The sequence below is a fragment of the Leopardus geoffroyi genome, chromosome B3 (genome assembly GCF_018350155.1).
Source record: "Leopardus geoffroyi isolate Oge1 chromosome B3, O.geoffroyi_Oge1_pat1.0, whole genome shotgun sequence".
Classification (NCBI taxonomy): Eukaryota; Metazoa; Chordata; class Mammalia; order Carnivora; family Felidae; genus Leopardus; species Leopardus geoffroyi.
The window spans coordinates 132,039,082-132,065,410 of NC_059337.1; the positions used below are offsets into that span (position 1 = coordinate 132,039,082).

The window sequence follows — 26,329 nt, forward strand, 5'->3', positions numbered from 1 at the left end:
CCAAGGGGAGGGGGAGGGGGCCTGGAGGAAGGTGGTTAAAAAGTATCAGCTTCCGGTTATAAGATCCCAAAGTAGGGTCACCCGGGTGGCTCAGTCACTTAACCATCCGACCTCAGCTCAGGTCATGATCTCACAGTTTGTGGGTTCGAACCCCGCGTCGGGTTCTGTGCTGACAGCTCAGAGCCCAGAGCCTGCTTCGGATTCTGTGTCTCCCTCTCTCTGCCCCCCTCCCCTGCTCATGTTCTACCTCTCTCTCTCTCTCAAAAATAAATAAACGTTAAAAAATAAAATTAAAATAAGATCCATAAGTAGTAAGGACAAAAAGTACAGCATGATGACCATAGCTAACGCTGCAGTGTGATATATAGGAAAGGTGTTAAGAGAGCAAATCTCGAGGGTCCTCAGCACAAGGAGAAGATTTTTTTTTCTCTTTTTGCTTTTTTTCTTTATTGTAGCTATATGAGGTGATGGATGCCAACCAAACATAGTGGTAATCATTACAGAATATATGTTCCCAAGCATTCTTCTGTACATCCAAACTTATACAGTGATGCATGTCAATTACATCGCCATAAAACTGGAAAAATAATAGCTCCATTCCAGTGAATTGCAGTTGCTGGGTTACATGCCTCTTCCTCCAGGGTTTCTCTGCCTCGGCACTGCTGACACCTGCCTGCATAATTCTTTGCTGTGGCCAGGGCCGTCCTGTGCATTGCAGGATGTCAGCAGCCTCTCTGGTCTCTACTCACCAGACCCTACTAACACCGCCTCAAGACTTGACAACCAAAAATGCCTCCAGACATTGTCAGAGGTCATCTGGGGGGCAGACCCCCCTCCCCATTAAGAACCACTGCCCGAACCAGGGGATGTACGGAAGTGTTGAATCTCTGTATTGTACACCTGAAACTAATGCAACACCGTATGTTAACCAACAGGAATTAAAATAAAAACTTTAAAGAAATGGTGCCACTGCCTGAAACTCTAAGCTCCTGGAGCAATCCTACAAGCACCAGTGGCAGCAGCAATAGCAATCGTGTTTTCTGAGCACTCACCACGTGCAAAGCCCTTCTCAGTGAGTCATAGAATTTAATCCTCTCAACACCCCAGGGGGGAGGGATTTTAGGCACATTTTATTGATAATGAAACTGGATCTCAGAGAGGTTAGTAACTTGCTCATGGTGTATTTTATTTTCACCTTTTCTATCCCCAGCACCTAGCATGTTACCTGATACAACAGGCGTTCAATAGCAAGTTAAAGAATGCATGGATGAGGGGTGCCTGCGTGGCTCAGTCCATTAAGCATCCAACTTCGGATGCATCCATTGATGCAAAGATAATGTGACATGATCTTTTTCCCCAAGATCTCACTGTCTATGGAAGGAAAATTCAAGCATGAATCTAGATTCAATTCAGACCACCATTTATATGTATTGCAGCTAAATAAAAAGGGTCTCATCACAACAAGTATAATCCCATTCTTACTTAAAATTACTCCAGAATTGTTTCCCCCTTTTTCTATGGCATTCTAGGCCTTAAATCCAGCACAGATTAGTACCACACTCTCATCACCACAAACTTGAGGGCGTTTTTTCACAAAAGAAGAAAACAAAGACAAAGCTATCCAAGAAAGAGTAACATAAAACACCACCCTTAGATTTGACAGGTTTTTTTTCATAAAAATTATAGGAACACAGGTATGAAATCATATTTATACCCAGAGGGGGAGGTGGGGAGAGAATGTGTATTTCTAGGTATTGAAGAGTCAAGTCAGATTATCAAAATTTCTTTAAAGGAATATAATTGCTATGAAGGTTCCAGATCATAGGTAGCCCCCAAATTCCTTTACCCTATCAGTGCAGTTAGAAAGAAAGAAAGAAAGAAAGAAAGAAAGAAAGAAAGAAAGAAAGAAAGAAGAAACAAAAAGAAAAGAAAAGAAAAGAAAAGAAAAGAAAAGAAAAGAAAAGAAAAGAAAAGAAAGAGAAAAGGAAAGGAAAGGAAAGGAAAGGAAAGGAAAGGAAAGGAAAGGAAAGAAAAGAAAAGAAAAAAAAGAAAAGAAAAGAAAAGAAAAGAAAAGAAAAGAAAAGAAAAGAAAAGAAAAGAAAAAAGAAAAGAACGAGCCAGGCCAGTCTTGCAAATCCTGCAATATCCTGGATTGCAGTAACCCTTAGAATTTAATGCAGATAATCCCAGAGCAGAAGGAGTTGTGGGAGCCATCTTTTCTATCCCTCTGCCTTGCACACTTTAGAAGCTCTGGAAAGACGTGGCTCTCCCTTGCCTCCATGAATGTCACCGCCATCCACCAGGACCTACTCTTCCTGGTTCAGGAGGGTATACAGGATAGGAAATCAATTTTCAGCCTCCAAGGCAGCCATCCACCCTCCATCTCCCGCATGGTGGAACCCTCCAACCGGGCCCCCGACCATTTCACTTCCTCCCTCTGGGACTTCACTCTCTGCCCTTCACAGACTTCTGAAGCCTCCTGTTTCACTTCCTCCCATCACTCCACCTGAGAGGACTCTCTGTCTCCCATGGCCCTCCCATGGCCAAGTTCACCCCTGCCGAGGCCACCCCCACCCCTGCTTTCACTGCCTCGCTTCTCTAGGTGGTAGCTCAAAGTTCTCTGCCTCCATCTTTTTATGGGTGCTATTTTCTTAATACCCAAACTATGCAAGGGCCTTAGCACGGTGCCTGATACAATAAAGTTCAAAAAACAGTAATCTTGATTATTCCTATTACTGCTGTCTTTATTGTATCCCCATAAATCCACCACAATGGCCCTCCCAAGTCACCAACAGCCTCTCATCCCACCTCTGGTGGTCTTTACTCCACTTTCACTGACTTGAGATAGGTTAATACAACGCTGCTTGTTTAAAATTCTTTCTGTGGCACCTAGGGCACCCTCTTAGCCCAGCAGCTCACGCAGACTTCAGAATCAGGAAGTTAATCAGTACACATAGGTGGACTTGAATTGGAAAATCCAAAGCCTTTTTGCCTGCCGCTGCCTCCGGCCACCTCCTCCAAAAGCAGGTGATGTGAAACAGAGCCCACTCATCACGCGTCAGGGCATCAAGGCTGTGGCACGCATGTTCCCTCTTGCCCCTGATCATCACGTGCCTTACTCTCTGGCTCCTTGGAGGTCTCAGCTCACAGGTCGCCTCCCCGGAGAAGACCACCCTGACCATCAGGAGCATCTCAACCAAAGGCAAAACTCGGTGAGCTCCAAGGACAGAACCAACGCTGTCCCTTCTCCCCACAGGCTATCCTATGGCTGACTCACCCCCTGCTCACCTGGATCAGCGTCTCCAGCTCCTGTGGGCTCACGCAGATATGATCCCGTAGGAATTCTGCCTTCTCCAAGGCGATGGTATTCTTCTGGCTGCTCTCGAAGGGCTGTTCCAGCGCCCGGAAGACCAGACCGCCCGTGACGAGGTAGACCACCACGACCACAAAGATGGCAACAACCGTTTTCCACTTCATGACAGTCTGCAGGCCCCCCTGGGGGGCGCCTTCCATTCTGGCTACCACCGTGGCTCGGGAGGAGACGGACAGGCGCGGGGCCGCGTGGTGCCCGCTAGTGGCACCCTTGGGCTGGCACACCGGGGGTGCTGCTGCTGGAACGGCCACTGAGAAACAGGGTGGAGGACAGGGGGAGAGAGAGTTTGTTTATGAATACAAGACACAGAACTTGGCAGAAGCAAAGCACAGATGTCTTTCTCAAGCCAGCTTTCAAACGTGAGGATCACAAACTGGCTCCCCAAACCGGCAGGGAGGGAACCTGATCAGTTGCGAGGCGCCTGTGTGAGTTCTTGAAAAATGGGCACCAGGAGTTCTGGTTTTAAAAAAAAATAGTATTAATTGAGTTTGAAATGCTTATATTTCTCTACAAGGTCCAATTCTGAAAGCCCGTGATTTATACTTCAGCTCTTGCCTTAGCTTCCTTGGTTAAACGATATATAAGATAAATGACAAACCACCATATTTGAAATACAGACGTATTATTCAACTTGGAGAGGAAATAAATCGGAGATGGACGCCCAATGACTCTGGCCACATACTGAGGACCGGGTGATAACCAAGAGCAGAGGAGAGACTAACATCTAACGAGTTTCAAAGTCCCTTTCATCCAGGGTCATGGTCACAAAACAAAGAAGGGTGAGCTTGGCATCAGGGAAACAAGTCAAAACTCAGATACGGTAGGGGTGCCTGGGTGGCTCAGTCGGTTAAGCATCCGACTTTGGCTCAGGTCATGATTTCACGGTCTGTAAGTTCGAGCCCCGCGTCAGGCTCTGTGCTGACAGCTCAGAGCCTGGAGCCTGCTTCAGATTCTGTGTCTTCCTCTCCCTTGCTTATGCTCTGCCTCTCTCTGTCTCAAAAATAAATAAAAATATTGAAAAAAAAATTTTAAAAAAAAGCTCAGACATGGTAAAAAAAAGGTTTGGGTTTCAGAAGACTACCAAAGTGAAAAAAAAAAAAAAAAAAAACGGAGTAGAATGAGGGAAGGAATAATGAGTGATGTTTTTATGCCAATAAATTTGGTTTCCTAAAAAAAGAAGAAGAAATAGATTCGAAGCACATTTCTCAATAGAAAATTCAGCGACTTAGATGTAATCACTCCTGATCTATTAGTAATAGAATTTTTCTTCTATTTTCCTCCAAAAAGAAGCCATTGGAAAAGAAATTTCCCCTCGTGTTGAGAACACATCGAATTCTCAAAGGTCTCTGGTCTCTGTTAGGGCAATTTCATTACCTTGGAAATAAATATGTTAAGCTGGAGGCTTTTCTGGAATGGCAGGAGGAACAGGGTAGCGTTGCACACGTAATGCTATCATGCATTTCAGAAATCTGTCTTGTGCGGCAGTGAGCAGACAGTGCACTTCGATTTTGTTCTGCCCTCATTATACTAATGCTTATTATAGCCTCTGCCATAGCACAGCCTGGCTGTTGTGTAAATAAGGTATTAGGAGATGACAACCCTAATTACCTAAGTGGGGCCAACAATCCCACTCAAGAGAGCTCACTGCTCAGTCCCTGCCTTGGGGAACTCAAGATAAATAAAAGCACGGGGATGTCCCTGCCTGTTCACAGCACCAATGACCCTGACAATGCCTGGCCAGAAGAGTGGCCACCTCCAGGAATCTAGGTCTGTAAACATCTGCCTTTCCTCCTAGGGCCTCAAAATCAGCTTTTCTCTTGAAAACCAAGGAGAGCAATCAACCTTTTATTGTATCTTATTCTAGCAAATAAAATCATTATTGTTGATAATCGTATATGATCGCTGCAAATAAAATGTTACATTTCCTTCTGACTTACTGAACCCAAAACTGCCTGGAATCTCTGATTGAAAGATTTAAGAATTAGGATCAGCACTGTGGGCATTATGTTCTTGCTATTCCTTCCCCCAAAACACTACTTCCGGGTTCCTACTAACCCTTGTTGATACTGAGGTGCGTCTTGTCTTGGGCAGCTTGCTTTCAGCCTTGCCCCCACGTTTCCCATTCATTCAACTTCCCCACTGTATCTCAGTCCCTTGTGCCTCTCACCATTGCTAGGACTACCAACCTTAACTCATCTTTTTTTTTTTTTTTTTTTTTAATTTTTTTTTTCAACGTTTATTTATTTTTTTGGGGACAGAGAGAGACAGAGCATGAATGGGGAGGGGCAGAGAGAGAGGGAGACACAGAATCGGAAACAGGCTCCAAGCCATCAGCCCAGAGCCCAACGCGGGGCTCAAACTCACGGACCGCGAGATCGTGACCTGGCTGAAGTCGGACGCTCAACCGACTGCGCCACCCAGGCGCCCCCCAACCTTAACTCATCTTGCTTGAACCAATCCAGCAGCCGCCTAAGTGACCTCCCTGCTTCCATTCTCACCCACCTTTGACAAATCTGGGGTCAAATACCACTTCCGGAAGCACTTCCTCCCCTCTCCTCCTGCGGCCTCTGTGGACGATGGAGCAATGGCCCCCAAAGATGTCCACATCCTAATCCCTGGGCCCTATGCCTGTGTCACCTTACAACAGGAAAGGAACTTTGCAAATGTGATTAAGTTAAAAATCTAGAGATAGGGAATTATCCTAGATTATCTGGGTGGGCCCAATATAATCACAAATTTCTTTCTAAGAGGGAGGCAGGACAGTCAGAGAAAGACATGTAAAGACAGAAGCAGAGGTCACAAGCCAAGGGATGGAATCAGCTCCTAGAAGCTGGAAGAGACAAGGAACAGACTCTTCCCTAGAGGCTCCAGAAGGATCCCACCCTGCCCACACCTTAATTTTGGCCCAATGAGACCGATTTGGAACTTCTGACCTCCAGAACCATAAGATAATAAAGATGTATTCTTTTCAGCCACTAAGATTGTTACAGCAGCAACAGGAAGCTAATACACCCCCACTAGATGAGATCTCTCTTGACCCACACTCACTGCCCTGTGCTGTTAATAGAGCCTGTTTACTTGTCACTCGACTTAGAGCTTCAGGAGGGCAGGCCGCAGGTCTACCCTCTCACCTCTGTACCCCAGTGTCCTGTATGGTGCCTCCCACACGAGGCGCTGATAAAATGAATGAAGAACAGAAGGAAGAGATGTGGGCACGTCCGAACCGCACATACAACGTGGACGAGTGGTGTTCAGTGGGAAACCGCTTGGCACCCCAGGAGCCAAGAGCAGGTGCCCCGACACAGCAGTGCTCTGCTCACGCCTCACCCCTTCATGGATGTTCCTCTGGCCGGCAGCCCCCTCCCCACCTTCACCTGCCTGGGAAACTCCCATCCTCCTCAATCTCAGCTCCAAGCCGCCTCCCCTGTGAAGTCATCCCGGACTCTCCAGGCCCACCTGGCGTGCCCCTCGCCCGACGAGCCTACAAATTCCTTGGAGTCTGAAAGCTCGTCTTTTTTAAATTTTTTTTTTTCAACGTTTATTTTATTTTTGGGACAGAGAGAGACAGAGCATGAACGGGGGAGGGGCAGAGAGAGAGGGAGACACAGAATCGGAAACAGGCTCCAGGCTCTGAGCCATCAGCCCAGAGCCTGACGTGGGGCTCGAACTCACGGACCGCGAGATCGTGACCCGGCTGAAGTCGGACGCTTAACCGACTGCGCCACCCAGGCGCCCCTGAAAGCTCGTCTTTTAATGGTTGGATCTCCATTTCTCGGCATAGTGCCTGGCATAGAGCACTTGTTTGTTTTCTGTTGTTGTTGTTGCTGATTCCTTCAAACCATAAACAAACGCCCCATCAGTCACCACCACCCTCAGTAACAAGCATTTGTGTAATGCCAAGTGAGCACAAGGCACTGTGCTGTGGTGGTCACAGTCCCTCCCAGCTCCAGGGGTTGACAACCCACTTAGGGGACATCCTCCACACTGACAGGTGATAACCATTAGGAGGAAGCCTAATGACGGCCTTGAGCTCAGGGGTCATCTGTAGCTGGGACTCATTCACGGACTTGCATCATGGATGTTTCCGGGGCTTCTAGCATCCCTGAGGCTCAGCAGAATTGGGCTTGACAAAGGTCTTTTTCAGACCAGTTCCTGATGCCAGTCTGCTAAGGGACAGTCTCTGGGAGCAGAGTCAATAGAATCCACCAATCCCGAGTTTCCAAATCACCAGGAGTAAAAACCAGAACTTCAGTCCCAAATCTATCAGTGGCTGGGTGACCTTGAGACCGCCATTTAGTTTCTCTGTTTCCTTATCGGCGAAAGGTGGATGATAAGGACTCAGTTGGAGGGTTGGGGGGCTGGTGGGATTAAAATGAGAATAACGTGACTTCCAAGTCAGTCCTCTTCTGGAGCATAGGAAACAGAAAAATAGGAACCAAAGAAATTCCCTTGGTGGAAAGGGCCCTTTTATCTACAACGTATCAATAACGGATGGGTCGTATAAAGTAATGATCTATCATTCTTCACGACTCCCACAGAAAAGTATCTGGCAGCAAAAAACACTGCCAAGAATTGATGAGAAGGCAAAGCCTGGAAGATAATACCGTAAGTTAATTTTCATTTTAAAATGTTTCCTCACAGGGGCACCTGGGTGGCTCAGTTAAGCCCTGACTCTTGATTTCGGCTCAGATCACAATCTCATGATTCATGAGATCAAGCCCTGCATCGGGCTCCGTGCTGTTAGCGCAGGGCCTGCTTGGGATTCTCTCTCTCCGCCCCTCCTCCACTCTCACTCTCTCTCTTTCTTAAAATAAATAAACATTTAAAAAAGAAAAGTACAGGATAAAAGGTTTCCTCATAAACATCTGCCCATTCTGCTTTTACCGAAACACGGGTAGACATGGGAGCACGCGTGCAAATCTGCTCCTTCTTAGTTGAACAAGTTGTTAGTAGTTTTGAAGTTTTCAGGCTCTCCCAGGCCCTATACTTACCGCATCACCCATTCTTGCACTCAGTCAACACACATTTGAGTCAGCCGGGCACTGTGCTGGGTCCTGAGGACACAGAAATGAGTAAGATACATCCCTGCCTTCAGAGTCGGTGGGAAAATTGACGAGGGTCTCACCCACGCATGAACCTAGTTCGTCGTCACAAAACCTCCTGTGGAGAACAGCTGTCATTATCTACCCCTCTTGACAGGTGAGGCACTGACAGGTGACCCTGACCAGCCTGCCCCGAGCAGTGGCATCCTTGGATCCGTCTTCACACACCGAACCCCGGATGCCTTCCGCTCCTCCAGGCCGCTCGAAACAAATGGCATCCGCAGGATTCAGGGTTTCTTGGAAACGTGGAACGCGGCCATTTCAGAGGTCCGCTGTCACGCAGTCACGTGACTCTGCCTATTGACCCAGGCAAAGTACAAGTGATTGCAACACACTGGCGAGAGGCAAAGAACTCCTGCCCTCCCCTCCCAGCCCTCCCAGGTCTGGAATCGGTCCAGGGCCACCTGCACGGACAGCTCGGAGCTTCCGGAGGGCTCCAGGTGGAAGCCCAGTCTGGAATCCTCAAAAGGCTTCCCTGGGGGTAGTGCACAGGGTGGGTGTCAGGAAGAGGGAAGGGGTGATGGGGAGCCCCACCTGCCTGCAGTTGTCCCAGAGGCTGCTTTCACCTCTGCCGTCCTCTAAGAAGAGCAGACAGGACGTGCATGTTTGCTCTGACTCCAGACGCCCCAACAGCCAAACCTCGTTCTCCCAGCTTCCATCTGATGGCTGTGCCTTAAAGCTGGTCAAGCTGGTCCTGGTAAGAATGCAGCGACTCTCCATCTACACACACTAAATGAGCAAGCCCTGTCCCCCAAATGCCACCAAAGCAAAGGCTCTCCCTTCGGGTTTAATTATTTCTCTCTCCTAGCCCTCTCGAAACACCTAAGCTTTCTTTCCAGATGGAAGAAAAAGGCATGGGGAAATTTCTGAGGACCTTTAGAGACAGAGAGCCAAGACTAGAGGAAACCAGGCTGAAAGAAAGGGGAGGGGAGGGAGGAGGGAGCCGAGAACATGCTGCCACCTTGACTCACATCTGTCCTCGCCTCTCTCTTTAGGGCAAGGCTCTGTCTTCTCTCACCGGAATCACTTAGAAAGCCTCCGGTCCTGTCCCCTCAAATCCATCCTCCACACGGCAGCCAGATGGCGCTCTCCCGGGTGCGACTCTGAACGCTTGGACCTCATACTTCAGCCCCTCTGAAGACACCACAGTGATGCAAATAAAGTGCAGGCTCCCAAAACATAAGAGACTCTTAAAAACTGAGAACAAACTGAGGGTTGAGGGGGGTGGGAGGGCGGGGAGGGTGGGGGAAAAGAAAAAAAAAAAAGCGCAGGCTCCTTCCAGAACCTGACCTCACCCGCTGCCACGCCCCCACAGCCAACCTTCGCCCCAGCCAAACCCAGCAGCACCCGACCCGCGTGCTGAGCCCTGCTAATGCCGCCCTCTGGGCCATCTTGCTTCCCGATACCTTTCTCCTCCCCACTCTTTATCTGGCTGGCATCGCCTCCTACTTCAAAACTCACTTCGTGTGTCACCACCTCCAGGAAGTCCTCCCCGACTGCCCACCCCCAGTATAATCAGATGTCCTTCCTCTCCACTCTGTGTCTCAGTGTGGAGCTCAGCACACTGCCGGAAGCTGAGATCCTCTTACTTCTAATTTGTTCCATTCCTGGATTCATTCACGCCTCCATCCATAAATTTGCCTTGCACCAACATTTATGAGGTCAATGTCACACACTTGCCCAACAGAAAATCCGGCTGCAGAATTCATTGAATCTGGTAGTGTGAGCAGTCCTAGTACTATAGTATTTTCCGCCCCCCACAGACAGACATCCAGAGTCGAGGTGTTCTCAGACAATAGTCCAAGGAGAGCTCTTCATGATTTGTTCAATTCCTAAGGAAGACGAGGAAGAGCCCAGGACCAGAGCTCCTCCTTGCCCATGTGAGCTGGCCACGACAGCCCTGGCACTTCCCACTGCCCGGTTCCTCCTTTGAGATCTGGGGCTCCCTACCTTGTGGTTTTCCAACAGGCCCCACACTCCACCATGCTGGTGAGATGGACCCATTTGTCTTGACTCATTTGGTCAAGGCCTAAAGGCACGCGGCCCCAGCTGGGGTTCTGTTGTCTAGGTCCAAAATGCTTCATGAAGAACATATTTTGTCTCTTGCTCTAAGCTTTTTCCCCCCATAATTTAAATTAACTAAAGCACTTTTTTAAAAAAAGATTATTTTTCCCCTGCCTTTCGGATTCAAAAGAATGTCAGCTGCTGCAGTTCCCAAAATATCTCCTTTACCCTGGGGCCAAGTCTTTTACACACCATCTTCAGGGCCCATTCCTTCAAGACAGAGGTTTGCCTTTCCCAGGTGTTTTGTCAACAGCAATTACCTCTCCTCACTGGGCTCCATGAAGGGGACTCTTCCCAATCAGGCTGGAGCCAGGGGGTCCTTCCAAAATTCCAGTCCTGCTCCTGCTTAAAACCGCACAAGTACTCCCACAGCTGTTTACGTGGCCTCCAATGTTCCACGTGCTCAGGCCCGTCTTACTTCCCCAGCCCTGCCTCACCCTCCACATGCTGCCCTCTGACCCCAGCAAACTCCCTTGGGTATTAGCTGTCTCAAGCACGTAGGTCACAAGTAGTTGTACCAACCCAAGCAATTCTTTTTTCTAGATCCACAGTAGAAAGCAAAACTGAAAAATATGTCTTAGCCCATTAGGTAGAAAGGTCCTATGACTTAAGTCCATGACCCCATGCCTAACTCCCTTTCCTTGGGAAACATGTTCACTGCATCCCACCCAATGGTGGTGATGGAAGTCGCTGGAGGTACTTTGAGAAATTCCAAATTTATCAGAGCATAAAATACAGAGGTGGTAAGTGCACGAATGTTTTATGGGGATGACAGGGGAGGGGCGTTTAGAAACTTGATGTGTCATTTACTCACTTACAACAAATGCATGCCAACTATGTGCCAGGAGCACATCGCAAGCTCCATACTCAGTGTCCAGGCTGCTAAACCACCATCTACCAGGAGGCTGAAGAACCCAATTCTTTTGAAAAGAGCAACGGCCAAGTAAGCCAGTGGATGTAAACCTCCCTGTAGCTTTGATTCCCCTCAATGTAGCTTTAATCCCTCTTCTACTCTCTGCTTCGTCTGCTCTGATCCAAACTTCCCTCCTCCATCCCAAACCTTTCCGAAGACACCTCAGGGCCACCAGAGCTGAAGACCTCCCCTACTTCCTCAGCATCTTCAGGGAGCCTTCCTCCACCTTCCTCACTGACACCTGGACTTCCCCAGAAGACCCTGTCCTCCGACTGTGGCATTCAGGTAGAGGTTGTTCAATCTCCCTCACCCACAATGTCAGGGCCACACTGTCCCGGAAATACAACACTCCACACTCTTGTGTCCAAATCCCTGCTCCTTTGAGACCCAAACCCTCTGGTTCCTTCACTTCCTCCTCCTCTTGTGGCTGGCTGTGGTACAGCCGACTTCTCTCCTTGATTCCCTGAAGCTTCCGTCCACGTCCTGCTTTCCTCCTGAGTTAGTTCAGTTGTTCCACAGACAATCTTTCCAATACCCACACCTCCCGTTTCCCTCATTTCATCGCCATGACCACCGTCTCTAATCCACTTCAGCCAGGTTCCTCCAGAAGCCGATCCCGAGATGAAGACTGGTTTGCAAGCAATCTGTTTAGGAAGCACTTCCAGGAAAAGGCCATAAGGGCAGAGAAGGGAAGGGCGAGAAACCATGGAAGAGTGTGACTCCAGGTGAAGCCCTGTCCCCTGAGCCCAGAGGAACCCCGAAGCGTCAATTACTTCTCCAAGTTTGTCCCACTTGGAGGCCAGGGAGCTAGGCTTCCCTTCTCTTACCCAGCCAGTCATGGCTACAGAAATGGGACAAAAATGCCCAGGAGCATCCCGGCCAGAGGCACCAGTAGACCAAGAAAAAAAATCTCCTGAAAAGGGACTCTTTGTAGGGACAAGCTACAAGGGGAGAAGTGCACGGACTCTGGAGGAGGGGTGCACAGGGCAGGGAAGACGGATCTGGAAGAGCTGGCGGAGCACCGATGGTTTCCACTACGAAGGCCTCCTCCTATGGCCACATCCCAAACGCCGTCCTCACAAGAAATGTCCCTGCTCCAGAGATACTCCGGTAAAGACACCCACTTCTGACCTGAGCATCCTATCCACCCGGCTCTCTCCACATAATTACCCCCATAACACGTCCCGCCTCTACCTCTCACCGTCCATCGTGCCCCCCGCCCGTCCCGTGTTTACCTCCTTCCCTGCCCAGCTTAGAGGCCAAGTTCAACACTTCACTCTCCAGCTAATAGACTCAACTCCCTTTCCTTCTGTCCCTTCCTGGAGCCACCTGGAGCCACCCCCTTCTTTGTTACTCCTTCTCTCTGCTCGGAGACCAGATCCAGGCTGCTGGACGTCGCTGGGAAATTGAACAGCCTCGGGGATTGCTGCCACTTGAAACCCCCTGGTTTCCTTCCCAAGCTGGCTCTCAGTGCCAGCCAGGAAGCTTCCCTGTCTCCCTGCTCAGAGACAGCTGTCAGGACAAACGTCATGAAGAAATGAGGTGTATCTTCCTGTACATAAACCTGAAATTGTATATAACAATCCCCTGCAAGACAGCTCTCTACTTTACAAAAGGATTTTCTGGGGAAAGCATTTGAACGGCGCGTTCCGTGGACAGCTAGCATGGGCTTTGGTTTGTATTTATATTTTTCTAAGAACAAACTGTTTATGTAGGATGAGCTGTGCCCTCGCTTTGCCCTTGTCGCAGGGTCACTGAGACGGGAGTCCCAACGCCCCAGTACATTGTGCTTTGCAAGCAGCCTCAGCCGCCTGCATTTCCAGGGCAGCCGCCCAGTGCCCCCGGCTTGCTTGGGAGTCACTAAAACCTCCTACAAAAAAAAAAAAAAAAAAAAAAAAATTGGGATGGGAAAAACATTTTCAGATGGCTCTCCCTTCACTGTGCCTCCTAAGTCGCAGAAATGAACGAGATCCATGCAAGGGAGAAAACGGTTTCCACAAAACACCCCGCAAAATGGCTTTGCCTCTTAGCATCACCCTCTGGATAATTCCCCCTTCGAGTGGCTCCTCTAATGCAGTATCTGTGCTGCTGACATCAGCAACATTTCCGTGATTCGCCGTAAATGCAGCCATCGGAGGCTGGGAGTGAGTGCAGGAGGGAGGAAGGGAGAAAGCCTAAAAGGGAAAAGAATGCCCACGTTGTTCCTCACGAGGCTGGGGAGACAGTGGTGTAGCAAACGTAGCAGTCCATTCCTCTGAAGACGGAGAAGTGTTTGCAAATACTATTAATAGCTCTCATTAGTGAAGTCTTCAAGGAATCAAAGGACTTATTGAGAAATTGGGGAAGCAGATCTAAAAAGACAGGGAAGGGGTTCTTCAATAAACCAGCACACCTAAGTTGGGGGTCTGATGAAGCCAGCGATCCCTGCTGCCGAGGGGATCCGAGGGCTGACCCGGGCTCCAGGAGAATCTTCCAACCAGGACGATGCTGAATGTAAGCTGGACCTTCTAGCCAAACCAACATGGCACGCCAACCCCCAAACATCTGCAGTCCTTTCTCTGTAATAATCCCTCCTGCTAGAGGGTAAATCCCTCTAGGTGCCCCCTGCGCTGGACCCTTTGCCTCTAAATCTTCCATATCCCAATCCCAGTGCACAGCATATAATAAGAGCTCAATTCACGTTCACGAAAGGGATTCAAGAAATGTTGGTCAAGTGTCTCATGCTTCAGGAACCAGCAGACAAACGGTGACAGAGCAGAACCCTGGTGTCCAGGAGCTCGCCAGGTGAAAAGATGGATGCATTGGGAGGGGCAACCTTCACCTCCACTCCCATGTCATTCAGAAAAGGCCCAGCACTCGAGGATCAAGAGAAGGCACCTGAAATCTCAGACAGCCAACAGATCCCTGCAGGGATCAAGAGGAAATCTGGCATCTGCTCTGCTGGTCCCTAAACTGCCCCCCAAGAAAGAGCTCATAAAGCAGGGTGCACAGAAGTTTGCCTTGGCATCATTTACAGAAGTTAAATTCCTCTTCCATGTTACCACCTTCTCACAGAGCCTTAGACCCACACCTGTTACCCAGGCAACCTCTCTATGTGATGGGTTAGTAGCAATGAAGCAGTCACCAAAACCATATTTCCTTTCAAGGAACCACCCGGTTATAAGGACCATAGGACACGGTTCAAGAACCTACAACAAAATACAAATTAGCGAATATTGGCACATAGTACAGCTCAATAAACTAGTGCAAAATAAATGTGCTCCATTCAGCTTGCTAGGTAAACAAATGTTAAGTAGCGATGCAGAGTCCTTGTAAATGGTGAAGCCCAGGGGGAAAAAAAAAACCACAAGAGAAAAAAAAAAATTCTTTTCATTGATAGTTAAACCTAACCTTTGGGTTTTCAGCTTTTAACCAAGGAATATAACCTTCAGAGAAAATCCTAGCTGAGGGGTGCCTAGGTGTCTCAGTTGGCTAAGTGTCAGACTTCAGCTCAGGTCATAGTCTCACATGAGCGGGTTTGAGCCCCTCGTCCGGCTCTGGGCTGACAGCTCAGAACCCGGAACCTGCTTTGGATTCTGTGACTCCCTCTCTCTCTGCCGCTCCCCTGCTCACACTCTGTCTCTCTCTCTTTTAAAAATAAATGAACATTGAACAAAAAAAAAAATTTTTTTTTTTTAAATCCTAGCTGATAGGTAATGCTTCACACACTTTGGATTCAACCCGTACTTAATTGCTTTGAAGTTGCCTCTAAAGGGATCATTTGAAATCCAGTCTTTCGGTTAGGAGTCTTCTACTTCATAGAAAGGAGGAGGAAAAGGGCATAGAAAGTGTCATAACGAATTAAGAGCGCAAGTGACACAACCCAGCTATCTTGGAATTCGTGGGCATTTCCAAGAGTTCCCTGCCATTTCAAGATTCTTAATGGCCCCTCGGATGCCAGCTGCATTTAAGCGGCTATTACTGGGAGGTGCTGAATTCAGCAAAGCCATTTGCTTCACAGCCACAGGGCTGAATTAGATATGTCATGGAGATAGCACTTGGTTCCTCCAACACAGCCAAAAGTGCCACAGCACTTAATTCACTGAAAACTTCCCCGAGAGGCCCGTTTCATGACGTTCTCAAAGCAGTTCACAGGTATCAGGGTAGTGTCCTTCCATGCTTTTCCACTAACAGCTAACGTTCACCACAGCACAGAATGCAGTTCGTATTGTTGGGTGAGTGCCTTCTATGTGTTCAGCACTCTGTGAGGTGCTCTAAGGGAACTTAATGGAAGCAGTAGCTATCATCAGAAAGAAAGGTCCGTGGAGGCTGGCATTTCTTACTGGTCCTGGAGACTCAACCCAGAAGCAGACCATATGGTAGTTTCTATATGACCGTCTAGTTAGGATAGGGTTGCCGGATTTGAGAGTGTGCTAAAACTCACATCACATAAAATTCACTGTTGTAGCCATTTTAAAGCGTACAACTCGACGCCCGCTGGAAGGTGGAGCAAATAAAAACTCAGGGCACTCAGTTAACTTTGAATTTCAGATAAAAAAAATTTTTAGGGTAAGTATGTCCCATGCAATCTCTGGGATATACTTATACTCGAAAAAATTATTCTTCTGAAATTCAAATTTAACGGAGTGTCCTGCACTTTATCTGGCAACCCTAAGTCAGAGGGACAAAAGGAGCACAACCATTAACCACCCAACACAACCAACCAAAAATGTAAGTAAGTACTACACTGGGTGATACCAATCATAAAGCCATATAAAAACAAGCAGGCTCCCACCCCTAGCACCCTAGCTCTTCTCAGGACCCCCACCCCCTCCACCCTGCCAGATCCAGGTCACAACACCGTGGCCTCATTTGATTTGGCCTCCCACAGAACTCCACACACAAGGCCTTGCTCCCTAAAATGCTCCCACTTCTGGCCTCTTGACACCCCATTCTCAAGGTGTGCCTCCATTCTGTCTGGTGAGGTCTTTTTAAATCCACTCTACAGGCTCCTCTTCCTAAAAATGTGTAAATAATGGACTTTCACAGGGCTCATCCCTGCACCCTTTCTTCTCTGTATCCTCCCCATGACTGATCTCTTTCGGGGCCAAGGTTTTAAATGCCACCCACTTGCCGATGAGTCCCAGATCTTTATGCCTAGGGAAGCAGCAGGCAGAGGCCGGCAGGAGGCAACTCAGGGATCAGTGCACCAAAGTCACAAGAGTCGCAGGCATGCTGCGTCATAGGTGATAAGCCAAGCCAGCACTGGAGGTGTCCAGAAGAACGAGGCAACTCTGGGTGGCTGCTCGGGTTACAGGGATGCTGATATCTGGGTCACCACAGCCATCACCACAAAATCTGGGCCACTTACAACTGGAACAGAAACCACATATTTAATGAAGACCATCTCAAATTCATCCTCATGGACTACACGAGGGCCGTGTAGCCACCACTCGAGGGGCCAACCTAGCTCTGTGTATATTCCAAGAGAGCGTGGGCTTTGGAACGCTCAAGGCCAAGGCCCAGGCCTTGATTCAGTAGCTGCGGGAGCCCTTCACCTAAACAGTGGCATTGCAATGCACATTGATAGAAGCGGGGTTCAGAAAAGAGAGAAAAGCATTTGCAAGGAGAAGGCCTCTTGGGAAAACTGTCCTGGACTTTGGGGGCAGGGGGACTGTGGGACCCTTTCTTCTAAGAATAAACTTCAGCTCCTGAAAACCTGTGCTCTGACTTCCAGCCTCATATATGCAAGTCACTGGCATATCTCAATTGCATCTCACACTTAGTTTGTCCAAACTGTACTCCATCACCAACCAGTCAAAAAAGAAGGCTCCTCTCCCAGGATGGTATTAACACCCACCCAGTTTGCTCAAGCCAAATGGCCAGATCCTAAGAGGTGACCTCACTTCAGCCTCCCTGTTCCTCCTGCTCTCCCAGAGTTCTGTCATTTCTACCTCCAAGGAGACCAAGAAACCACCTCTGGCCCTCCTTCTGCCTCCCCCACCACCGGCCCAGGTCAGCACCTGGGGGGAGACTATCAACTCCGAGGGCAGAGATCTTGCTTATTTGGTTTGCTTTTATACACCCAGTACCTAGCACATGGCACTTGAACGTGGTAGGCTTTCGATAAATGCTCTGAATATATGAAGCCAAGGAAGAGGTTTATTGTATAATTATACCAAATTACACCACAAATCAGTAATATAATTTTTTTTTTTTTTTTACCTAAAGGACATCCTAAATATCAGCTAATCCTGTAACACCCTCAGCTAGAGAGTGATATAAGCACCTTGTCCAAGGCAGGCAGTGACCCAGGATACAAGCCTGGTGTCCATCTAATTCTTTCCATTTTTAAGCCTTTTTTAAGATGCTTATATATTTATTTTGACAAAAAGAGAGTGAGCACACAAGCAGGGGAGGGGCTGAGAGAGAGGGAGAGGGAGATTCTGTGAAATCATGACCTGAGCTGAAATCAGGAGTCGGATGCTTAACCTACTGAGCCACCCAGGCACCCCGTGTGCACCTAAAACCCATGCTCCCTCAAGACCCCCTGCTGCCCTCATGCTCAGTTACAAGAAATTCTCTGAAAGAGCACCTTGGCCCGCAATTCTGTATTCATTCTAGAATTTAACTTGAGTTTCTCGATTTGGTACTAAGAAATCCTGCCATAATCCCAAACCTCATTCCTTGGTGTTCAGGACCGGACTTCATCCACTAGGAAGAGAGAGCAAAAGCTGAGGCATGGGAGACACCTACTTTGTGGGCACACCCCAAAACAAATGAGCAAGCGGCCGCCATTCAGTCACCAGCACGAAGGTGAACTTCATCTCTCGGCAGAATCTTCCATTTAAGTACAGCTGCACGGTATCTCAAACCAACTCCTTTTTTATTCCTAGGCACTCGCCAGAAATGCCCTAAACTGAGAACACTGAAGGTACAGAGAGGCACTCCTTTGTAAATCACAGCACATGATAGCTTCTTTTCAAATTTTATGTTTATTTATTTTTGAGAGAGAGAGATAGCAGGAGAGGGGCAGAGAGAGCGGGAGACAGAGGATCCCAAGCAGGCTCCGCACTGACAGCAGAGAGCCTGACATGGGGCTCGAACCCACGCACCTCGAGATGATGACCTGAGACGAAATTGGACGCTTAACCTACTGAGCCACCCAGGCCCCCAGTATCTTCTTATTCTTACTACCTTGAAGCCTGCCATCAAGCCCTCTCATGCTTCAGGATCAACAGAGGCTGGAATCCATGACCTCCTGACAGGCCTGCCACATTGCACAACTCCAGGAAATGCCATTCACAGTTGTGCAATACACAACCTGCACAGCCGTACATGACAGCCCTACGTCTTAAGGCCTACTTAAGCTCTGTCAAGTTTGTAATCACCCTACAATTTGGACATGAGCCAAAAAAAATGTTCTTGTGCCAGAAAATTCACATTTCCTTCATCACAAGCAAACAATTGCTGGATACCTCTATCCAACTCTGCAGTCTGCTAAAGAAGGTGATTATCACGCGTTAAGGTTTTTTAGTCACTTTCCATCAAGAAAACTTGATATGAAGAAGTAAACTGAAAACAAAGATCACGGTAAGATCACTCTTTCTGGGACCTATTTACATACTAAATCAGTCAGGATAACCCAACAGACATAAGATCTAAATCACACTTTCAAAAGTCTTTTAAAAATTGGATAAACCCTCTCTCCCTTTCCTATGACTCAGTTTTATGGATTTGTGCTTGCAGGGGCACTTTAAAGGTTATTTTCCATAGCAGATGCTAACGCACCTCTTGCCAGCAGAGAAGACTTTAGCTAGTGACTGAGATCTTGAGGCTGGAATTAGGATAACTGTGGTACCACTTATGGACCAGATCTGTGCGCTAAAAATAGGCAAGATGTGGAACAGACGAGAGATGTTCAAACTTTTCAAATGAAACCCTTCCATTTCAAGGAAAGGCTGTGTTCTAAAAGTCTGAATTTTAAGGAGAAATTCAATTGAACTGAATAAAATTCAAACTTTAAGTGGAAATTATACCTATAAATGCAAACTTTCATTTGAAGGAAAGGCTTCAGGTAAACCTTACAAAGGTAAGATCTGAACCAAACTGAACTTCCTTCAAATGAAAAGGTTTTGTTCTGAAAGTTTGAATTTTGAGTGGAAATTCAATAGAACTGAATGAAATTCAAACTTTAGGTAGAAACAATACAGACACAGATAGAGATGTAAAATTCCATTTGAAGGCAGGATTTTAGGGGCACCTGGGTGGCTCAGTCGGTTGAGTGTCTGACTTCGGCTCAGGTCATGATCTTGTGGTTCATGGGTTCGAGCCCCTCGTGGGGCTCTGTGCTGATGGCTTGGAGCCTGGAGCCTTCTTCGGATTCTTTGTCTCTCTCTCTCTTTCTCTCTCTCTCTCTCTCTCTCTCTGCGCCCTTCCCCCACTCACACTCTGTCTCTCTCTCAAAAATAAATAACCATTAAAAGAAATTTTGAAGGGAGGATTTTGTTCTAAAAGCCTGAATACCTCTCACCTACCCCACATACTCTTGGATATTGAATACTGTATATTATATTATGTAGTATAAGCATGATATGTTAAATATGAAACACATATAAATGTTATTTTATAATACATTGTGTTTTCTATAGGATGGTATAGTGTAGTCTAGTATGGTATAAAACAATATAATATAATCTCAAAGCAAGCTGTAATGCCTGGAATTTTGACAAGGGCCCAAAGTCATATGAGCTTTACCTCCCTCCCTCTCAATCTCTACACTCAGTCCCAAGACCTCCTTAGGACCCCGAAGACTCATGGAACATGGATGAAAACCATGAATCTGGAAGCAAAAGCACCAAAGGGAATATCCAGAATGTGGGCTCTAGTCCCAGCTTTCTACGAACCTGTCCTGTCACCTTCAGCATGCACCGTGGGAGCAGAAGGTCTGGGTACAAATGCCAGCTTGTGTCACTTACCCTCTCCACTACTCTCTCTTCTCTAGAAAAAGGAAACTGCCTCAGGGGGTTACACTGCAAATTAAATGGTATCATACTCTTCGGGGCCTTACTATATTGAATGGATGCAGTATTTAAGAATTGCTAGTTGTGATAATAATTAATGCATTAGATAAGGTCTGTACAATGGGAAATGTGTTCCTGAACGTTGACTACAATGCTAACTGAATACGTTTGCATTAAATGCATTTTGTGTCTTGTTTTGACTAGTTGTATTGTAACTATCATTAGGGATTGTCACTGGCTTTCTTCCTCTCCAGAGACCAGTTAGCTGAAAGCCAACTGTAATTCATATTCACCTTGTGGCTACAAGGCTCCTTGTGGTATGTTGGTTTGCCCCGACAGCAGTAAGGGTCTTGCACAGAGTCAGTATTCCATCGGGGTTTCTTTTTTTTTTTTTTTTTTTTAATTTTTTTTTTCAACGTTTATTTATTTTTGGGACAGAGAGAGACAGAGCATGAACGGGGGAGGGGCAGAGAGAGAGGGAGACACAGAATCGGAAACAGGCTCCAGGCTCTGAGCCATCAGCCCAGAGCCTGACGCGGGGCTCGAACTCACGGACCGCAAGATAGTGACCTGGCTGAAGTCGGACGCTTAACCGACTGCACCACCCAGGCGCCCCCCCATCGGGGTTTCTTAAGTGAATGAGAGCTTACCAGTTCTAACAAACCAAAATTCCAGTACAACAAAGGCCAAGAGCAATCAAGCCCTTTAATAAATAAATGAGACCCTCACTTCAGAGCACATCCAAAATTTAGAAGTACTCTGGATTCTTTAAGCCAACTGGCCTCATAATTGGCCTCCTGGTTAAGCCTCAAGACAGACTGTATTTTTCCAAAACTGGCCACAACATCTCCTGTCCTGCATGTTCTGATATTCCTCTCATGAGATGGAATCTATGCCCCATCGCCTTGAATCTGGACAGGCTTGTGACTAAGGCAGAAGTGGCACTGTGTGGCCTCCGAAACTTTCATAAAAGACCACACTGCTTCTTCCTGGTTCTCTCGGGACACTCACTCTGAGAACCCAGCTGCCATGCTGTGAGGAAGCCCAAACAGGCCCCAAGGAGAGGCCACATGGCATGGCCCTGTGTTGGTGCTCTAGCCAACGGCCAAGCTAAGACCCCAGCGGAGAGTCAGCACCAACTACCATCACATGAGTAAAGATGGCCCTAGTTGATTCCATTGATCCCCACACGCCATCAATCCCCACAGCCTTCCCAAGTGAGCCCCCCACCCCAGACTTCGTGGAGCGGAGATAAGCCATCCCTAATGAGCTCTGCCTGATTTCCTAAACGCAGAACCTACGAGTATAATCAAATACTTGCTTTATGTCAGTAAGTTGGGGTGGTTCGTTATACCACAACAGGAACAGAAACAGATTTTAATACATATTGCAGTGGAGGGCTTGTTCATAAAATGGAATCATGGCACAAACCTGGAACACAACCTCAGCACACCATACACTGACTAATAAACAGGTCAAAACAAGACTCCAAAACAATACTCTAATTATAACACACCTTATTCTTTCAACTGTTGAAATGCACCACACAGAGCAACCACAAGAAATGCTAACACTAAAATCGCTAGAAAGTATTATGCTAAGTGAAGTAAGTCAGAGAAACACAAATACCGTATTTCACTCGCCTGTGGAATTTAAGAAACAAAACAAACGAACATAGGAGGAAGGAGAGAGAGGTAAACCAGAAACAGACTCTTAACTACAGAGAACAAACTGAGTGTTACTGGAGGGGCGGTGGGGGGGGGGGGGGCGGGTAAATGGGTGATGGGTACTAAGGAAGGCATTTATAGTGATGAACACCAATATTGCATAGAAGTGCTGAATCAATGGAGCTAATATTACACTGTATGTTAACTAACTGGAATTTCAATAAAAACTCGGAGGGGCGCCTGGGTGGCTCAGTCGGTTGGGCGTCTGACTTCGGCTCAGATCATGATCTCGCGGTCTGTGAGTTCGAGCCCTGCGTCGGGTTCTGTGCTAACAGCTCAGAGCCTGGAGCCTGCTTCGGATTCTGTGTCTCCCTCTCTCTCTGACCCTCCCCCGTTCATGCTCTGTCTCTCTCTGTCTCAAAAATAAATAAACATTAAAAAAAAAATTTTTTTTTAAAAACTCGGAAATAAATAAATAAATAAATAGGTAAATAGATAAATAAATAAATAAATAAATAAAATCGCTATCATGTATTGAGTGCTTATTAGGTACCACGCTCTATTCCAGGTACTTCACAGGTATTAACTCATGTAAATATCCAAATAACTCTGTGAAGCAGGTACTAGTATTACCCTCTTTTACAGATGAGCCAACAAAGCACAGGACTAAATTAACTTGCCCAAGGACACACACACCCCCAGCGAGAGGCAGGGCTGGGATCTGAATCCAGCGATCTGGTCCCAGGATGGGTCATCTTCCACAGCGCAGCAGGGCTGCTTTCCAAGGCGCGGGTCCTGCCAAACAGCATCTGTATGAAGCAGTTAGCACGGTGCTTGGCACAGGCAACACTCACTGTTGACATAATTTAGATCGCCACGTTTTCTAGAGCAAGAATGATGTCCTTCTAAAGCCATGAGTACACCTCCCACATTTTATTTTGCTCCTTGTGCCTCTGACGGATGATTTCCACATCTTCATCCCCAGCACTGACCTTTTCCCCAGCACTTGTGGCTTTAACAGTCTACCCAATTTCTCCACTTAGATGTCCAATTAGCCTCTCAAACTTAACACGGACACGACTTAAAAGAAGAATCTTGTTTTCACCCACACACATACCCTGAGAGTGCCTCTTCCCCAGAATTCCCCATCTCAGTGGCACTGCCCTTCCTTCCCCCAGGAGCTCAGCAGAAAAGTCCAGAGTTAATGGTGGTTCTGCTCCGCCCTGGTTGCGTCAGCCAATCCAGCAGCCAATCCAGCCAACTCTTCCAAGTGGATACTGACTTCCACCACTTCTCCCCACCCCCACCGGGTCCACGTCCCTCCCTCTCTTCGTCCAAGCACCAGAGCTGCACCAGGGTGTCCGGCCCAGCCAGCCCATTCACCAAGCAGGAGCCGGCTTGACTGCTTTCTAAAATGTAAAGTCGACCCCTACACTCCCTTGCCTCCAGAGGATTCCCATTACGCTCCAAAGAGCACCCAAAGTCCCTTTCATAGTTCTCCCAGTTTTGGCTACCGCCTGCCTCTCCATCCTTAGCTCCCCATAAATACCCTCCAGCCACACTGGTCTTCCAGTGTTTCCGAGTTAGCTCCCACCTCTGGGACTTCGCATTTGCTGTTTCCTCTGGCTGGGACATGTTTGCCCAGATCCTTGCAGGGCAGCTCCTTGTCAACACTCAGCATTCTGTTCCATGTCACCTCCTCAAAGAGGCCCCCATAGCCTCCCACCCCACTGCAGAAAAGCCAGTACCCTGCAGTCACTCTTCAGCCCCCTGCCTGACTTTGTTTTGTTCACAGCTGAAACTGTATCGTGAGCTGAAATCATCTTTTTTTTTTTAAAGCAAACCTTTTAATGTTTATCTATTTTTGAGAGAGAGAATGGGGGAAGAGCAGAGAAAGAGGGAGACACAGAATCTGAAACAGGCTCCAGGCTCTGAGCTGTCCACACAAAGCCTGACTTGAGGCTTGAACCCATGAGCCGTGAGATCATGACCTGAGCTGAGGTTGGATGCCCAACCAACTGAGCCACTCAGGCGCCCCGCTGAAATCACCTTCTATACTTATTTGCTCGTTTACTGTGTGTCATCCCCACTGGAATCTAGACATCTGAAGTATCAGATTTAGTGTATTTTGTTCATCGCTGCATCTCAGCACCTAGATGGGTGCCTGCTACATCACAGATGCTCAACAAAGATCTGTTGGATAAAATGAACGAATCCCTTTACTGGACACAAATCCCTGGCAGTCAGGGACTCGTACTTATTCAACTTTCCATCACAAGTTCTGAGCCCAGTTTCTGTTCCAAAGTCCGTCTATAGATAGTGAAAGAAAGGGTGGGGGGAGGAGGGAAGAGCAGGAGCGAGAGGGGGGTGGGGAGAGAGAGGGAGAGAGAGAGAGAGAGAGAGAGAGAGGAAAAGAAGAGGGAAAGCCAGCCACAGCATCGAGTTGTTCTGATGTGTGGATTTTGCAGACGTAGTCTTACAAATAGCCAAACATTTAATCCCACATAGGATGCATTTAATCAGTCATCATTATTGAAAAATAATTACTTCAAAAAATAATGACTTCAAAATAATTACTGTCTTAAACAGTCAATGTATGGACACCCTTACTATATCTGCCCCAATATAACAAACATCTTTCTGCTAGCCAATCTGTGAACGTGTCTAAAATGCAATGTCTTCGAAGCTCAGAGGTGTAGGCAAAGGGGTTGAGAGAGAGAAGCTGTCTCTGGAGAAAACGAAAATGTGGAAATGCAAACCCTACCCCAAACAGCCTGCCCCTTCAGCAGGAAAGAATCCAGGAAAGTTCCTTGCTACCACTTCTGCTCAGAGCAGGGGAGGCACCACTTACTTACCTGCACACTTCAGTCCCATCCTAGACCCTGGGTAGACCCTCTGGAAACTTCTTCCTCTTCTCCCCGTCCTACATGGCCTGGGTAAGCTGCTGTGGGTCATCCTAGCGCCCAGCAGCTGGGTCAGCCTCATTGAAACACCACACAGTCTGGAGGCCAACCGTCCCCCTACCTGTGCCCGTCATGTAAAAGTTCCATTCCCACTGAAGGAAATTCCGGCAAAGATCAAGAACAACGTGGCCTTTACTATTCAAATGCTTCCCTCAGATTCACTTGAATGTACCTTCTTTTTGCCCTTTAAAATCACCAGGTGGTTTCTATATTCATCACTAGAGAGGAACTTCACTGGGCTCTGCTATTCACACACTGCCTCAGCTTGAAGCAGGACCCCATTAGCACAGTGATAAATGGTCTTGGGAAGGATCAGTTCGGTGGGAAGATGAACGCATGTTATTAGATTCTCCTAAAGGCAACCAACATATCTGCCCAACGGTCAGGGCCATGAACTTGCAGCTTTGGACCATGATTGGGACGTAGCATTGGCCTCCCGTGGGAGCTCTGCCCTGGGTCCTGACTTGCAGCTACTTGTCCACCTCTGTTAGGAAAAGAGCCAGAGGCACACCCATCTACCCTTCCAGGGGCAATATATAATCCAGTAATTAATTGTAGAGCTGAGGATCAGACAGACCTGGGCTCATGTCACTAGCTGTGTGACTTTTGGAAAAAGTACTTAAGCTTCCTAAACTTCATTATCCTTATCCTCAAAATGGGAACAAAACCTTCCCCTTAATGCTACGCTGACACTTGAAGATAATTCCCTAAGGTGCCTAGCATAACACCTGGCATACAGTGAAGGGTGTCACCTGCCATGATTATCATTTATCTATTTTGGTATAAGCATGGTATCTTATTCATTGTTTATGCCCAGCCCAAAGCAAAGGGTCCGGCACACTGTGCATACTTAATTTTTAAGATAATCAGTGTGGTAGGCAGAATAATGTTCCCTAAGACTGTCCACACCCTAATCCCTGGGACCTGTAAAAATATCACCTTATGTGACAAAGGGACATGGCAAATGTGAGTAAGTTAAGGATGTGGCATGAAGAGATTATTCTGGATTATCTGAATGGACCCAATATAATCACAGGGGTCCTAATAAATTGGGGGGGGGGCAGGCAGAGAAGGAGAAGGAGATGTGAGGATGAGAGCAAAGGTCAGAGTGGTGTGGCCATGAACCAAGAAGCTGGAGAGGGCAGGGAGAGGGTGCTCCCTTAAAACTTCCAGAAGGAGTGCAGCCTTACTGACCCCTTGATTTTAGCCCCACAAAGCCAATTCTGAAATCCGACCTACAGAGCA

At 47.4% G+C, this 26,329-nt stretch overlaps 1 protein-coding gene across 5 annotated transcripts in view; it reads right to left on the minus strand.

The window, feature by feature from the left end:
- The window catches only part of KCNK10 (potassium two pore domain channel subfamily K member 10), a 130,249-nt gene that overhangs the window by 67,775 nt on the left and 36,145 nt on the right, over positions 1 to 26,329 (minus strand). For 2 of the 5 annotated variants that reach the window (XM_045451790.1, XM_045451786.1), the window contains exon 2: positions 3,289 to 3,623. In XM_045451790.1, the coding sequence (XP_045307746.1) occupies positions 3,289 to 3,513 (225 nt within the window). In that variant the 5' untranslated portion in view covers positions 3,514 to 3,623. Of the gene's footprint in view, positions 1 to 3,288; positions 3,624 to 8,364; positions 9,713 to 26,329 lie in introns of those variants that run through there. The other 3 variants (XM_045451788.1, XM_045451789.1, XM_045451787.1) reach the window with 3 other exon arrangements.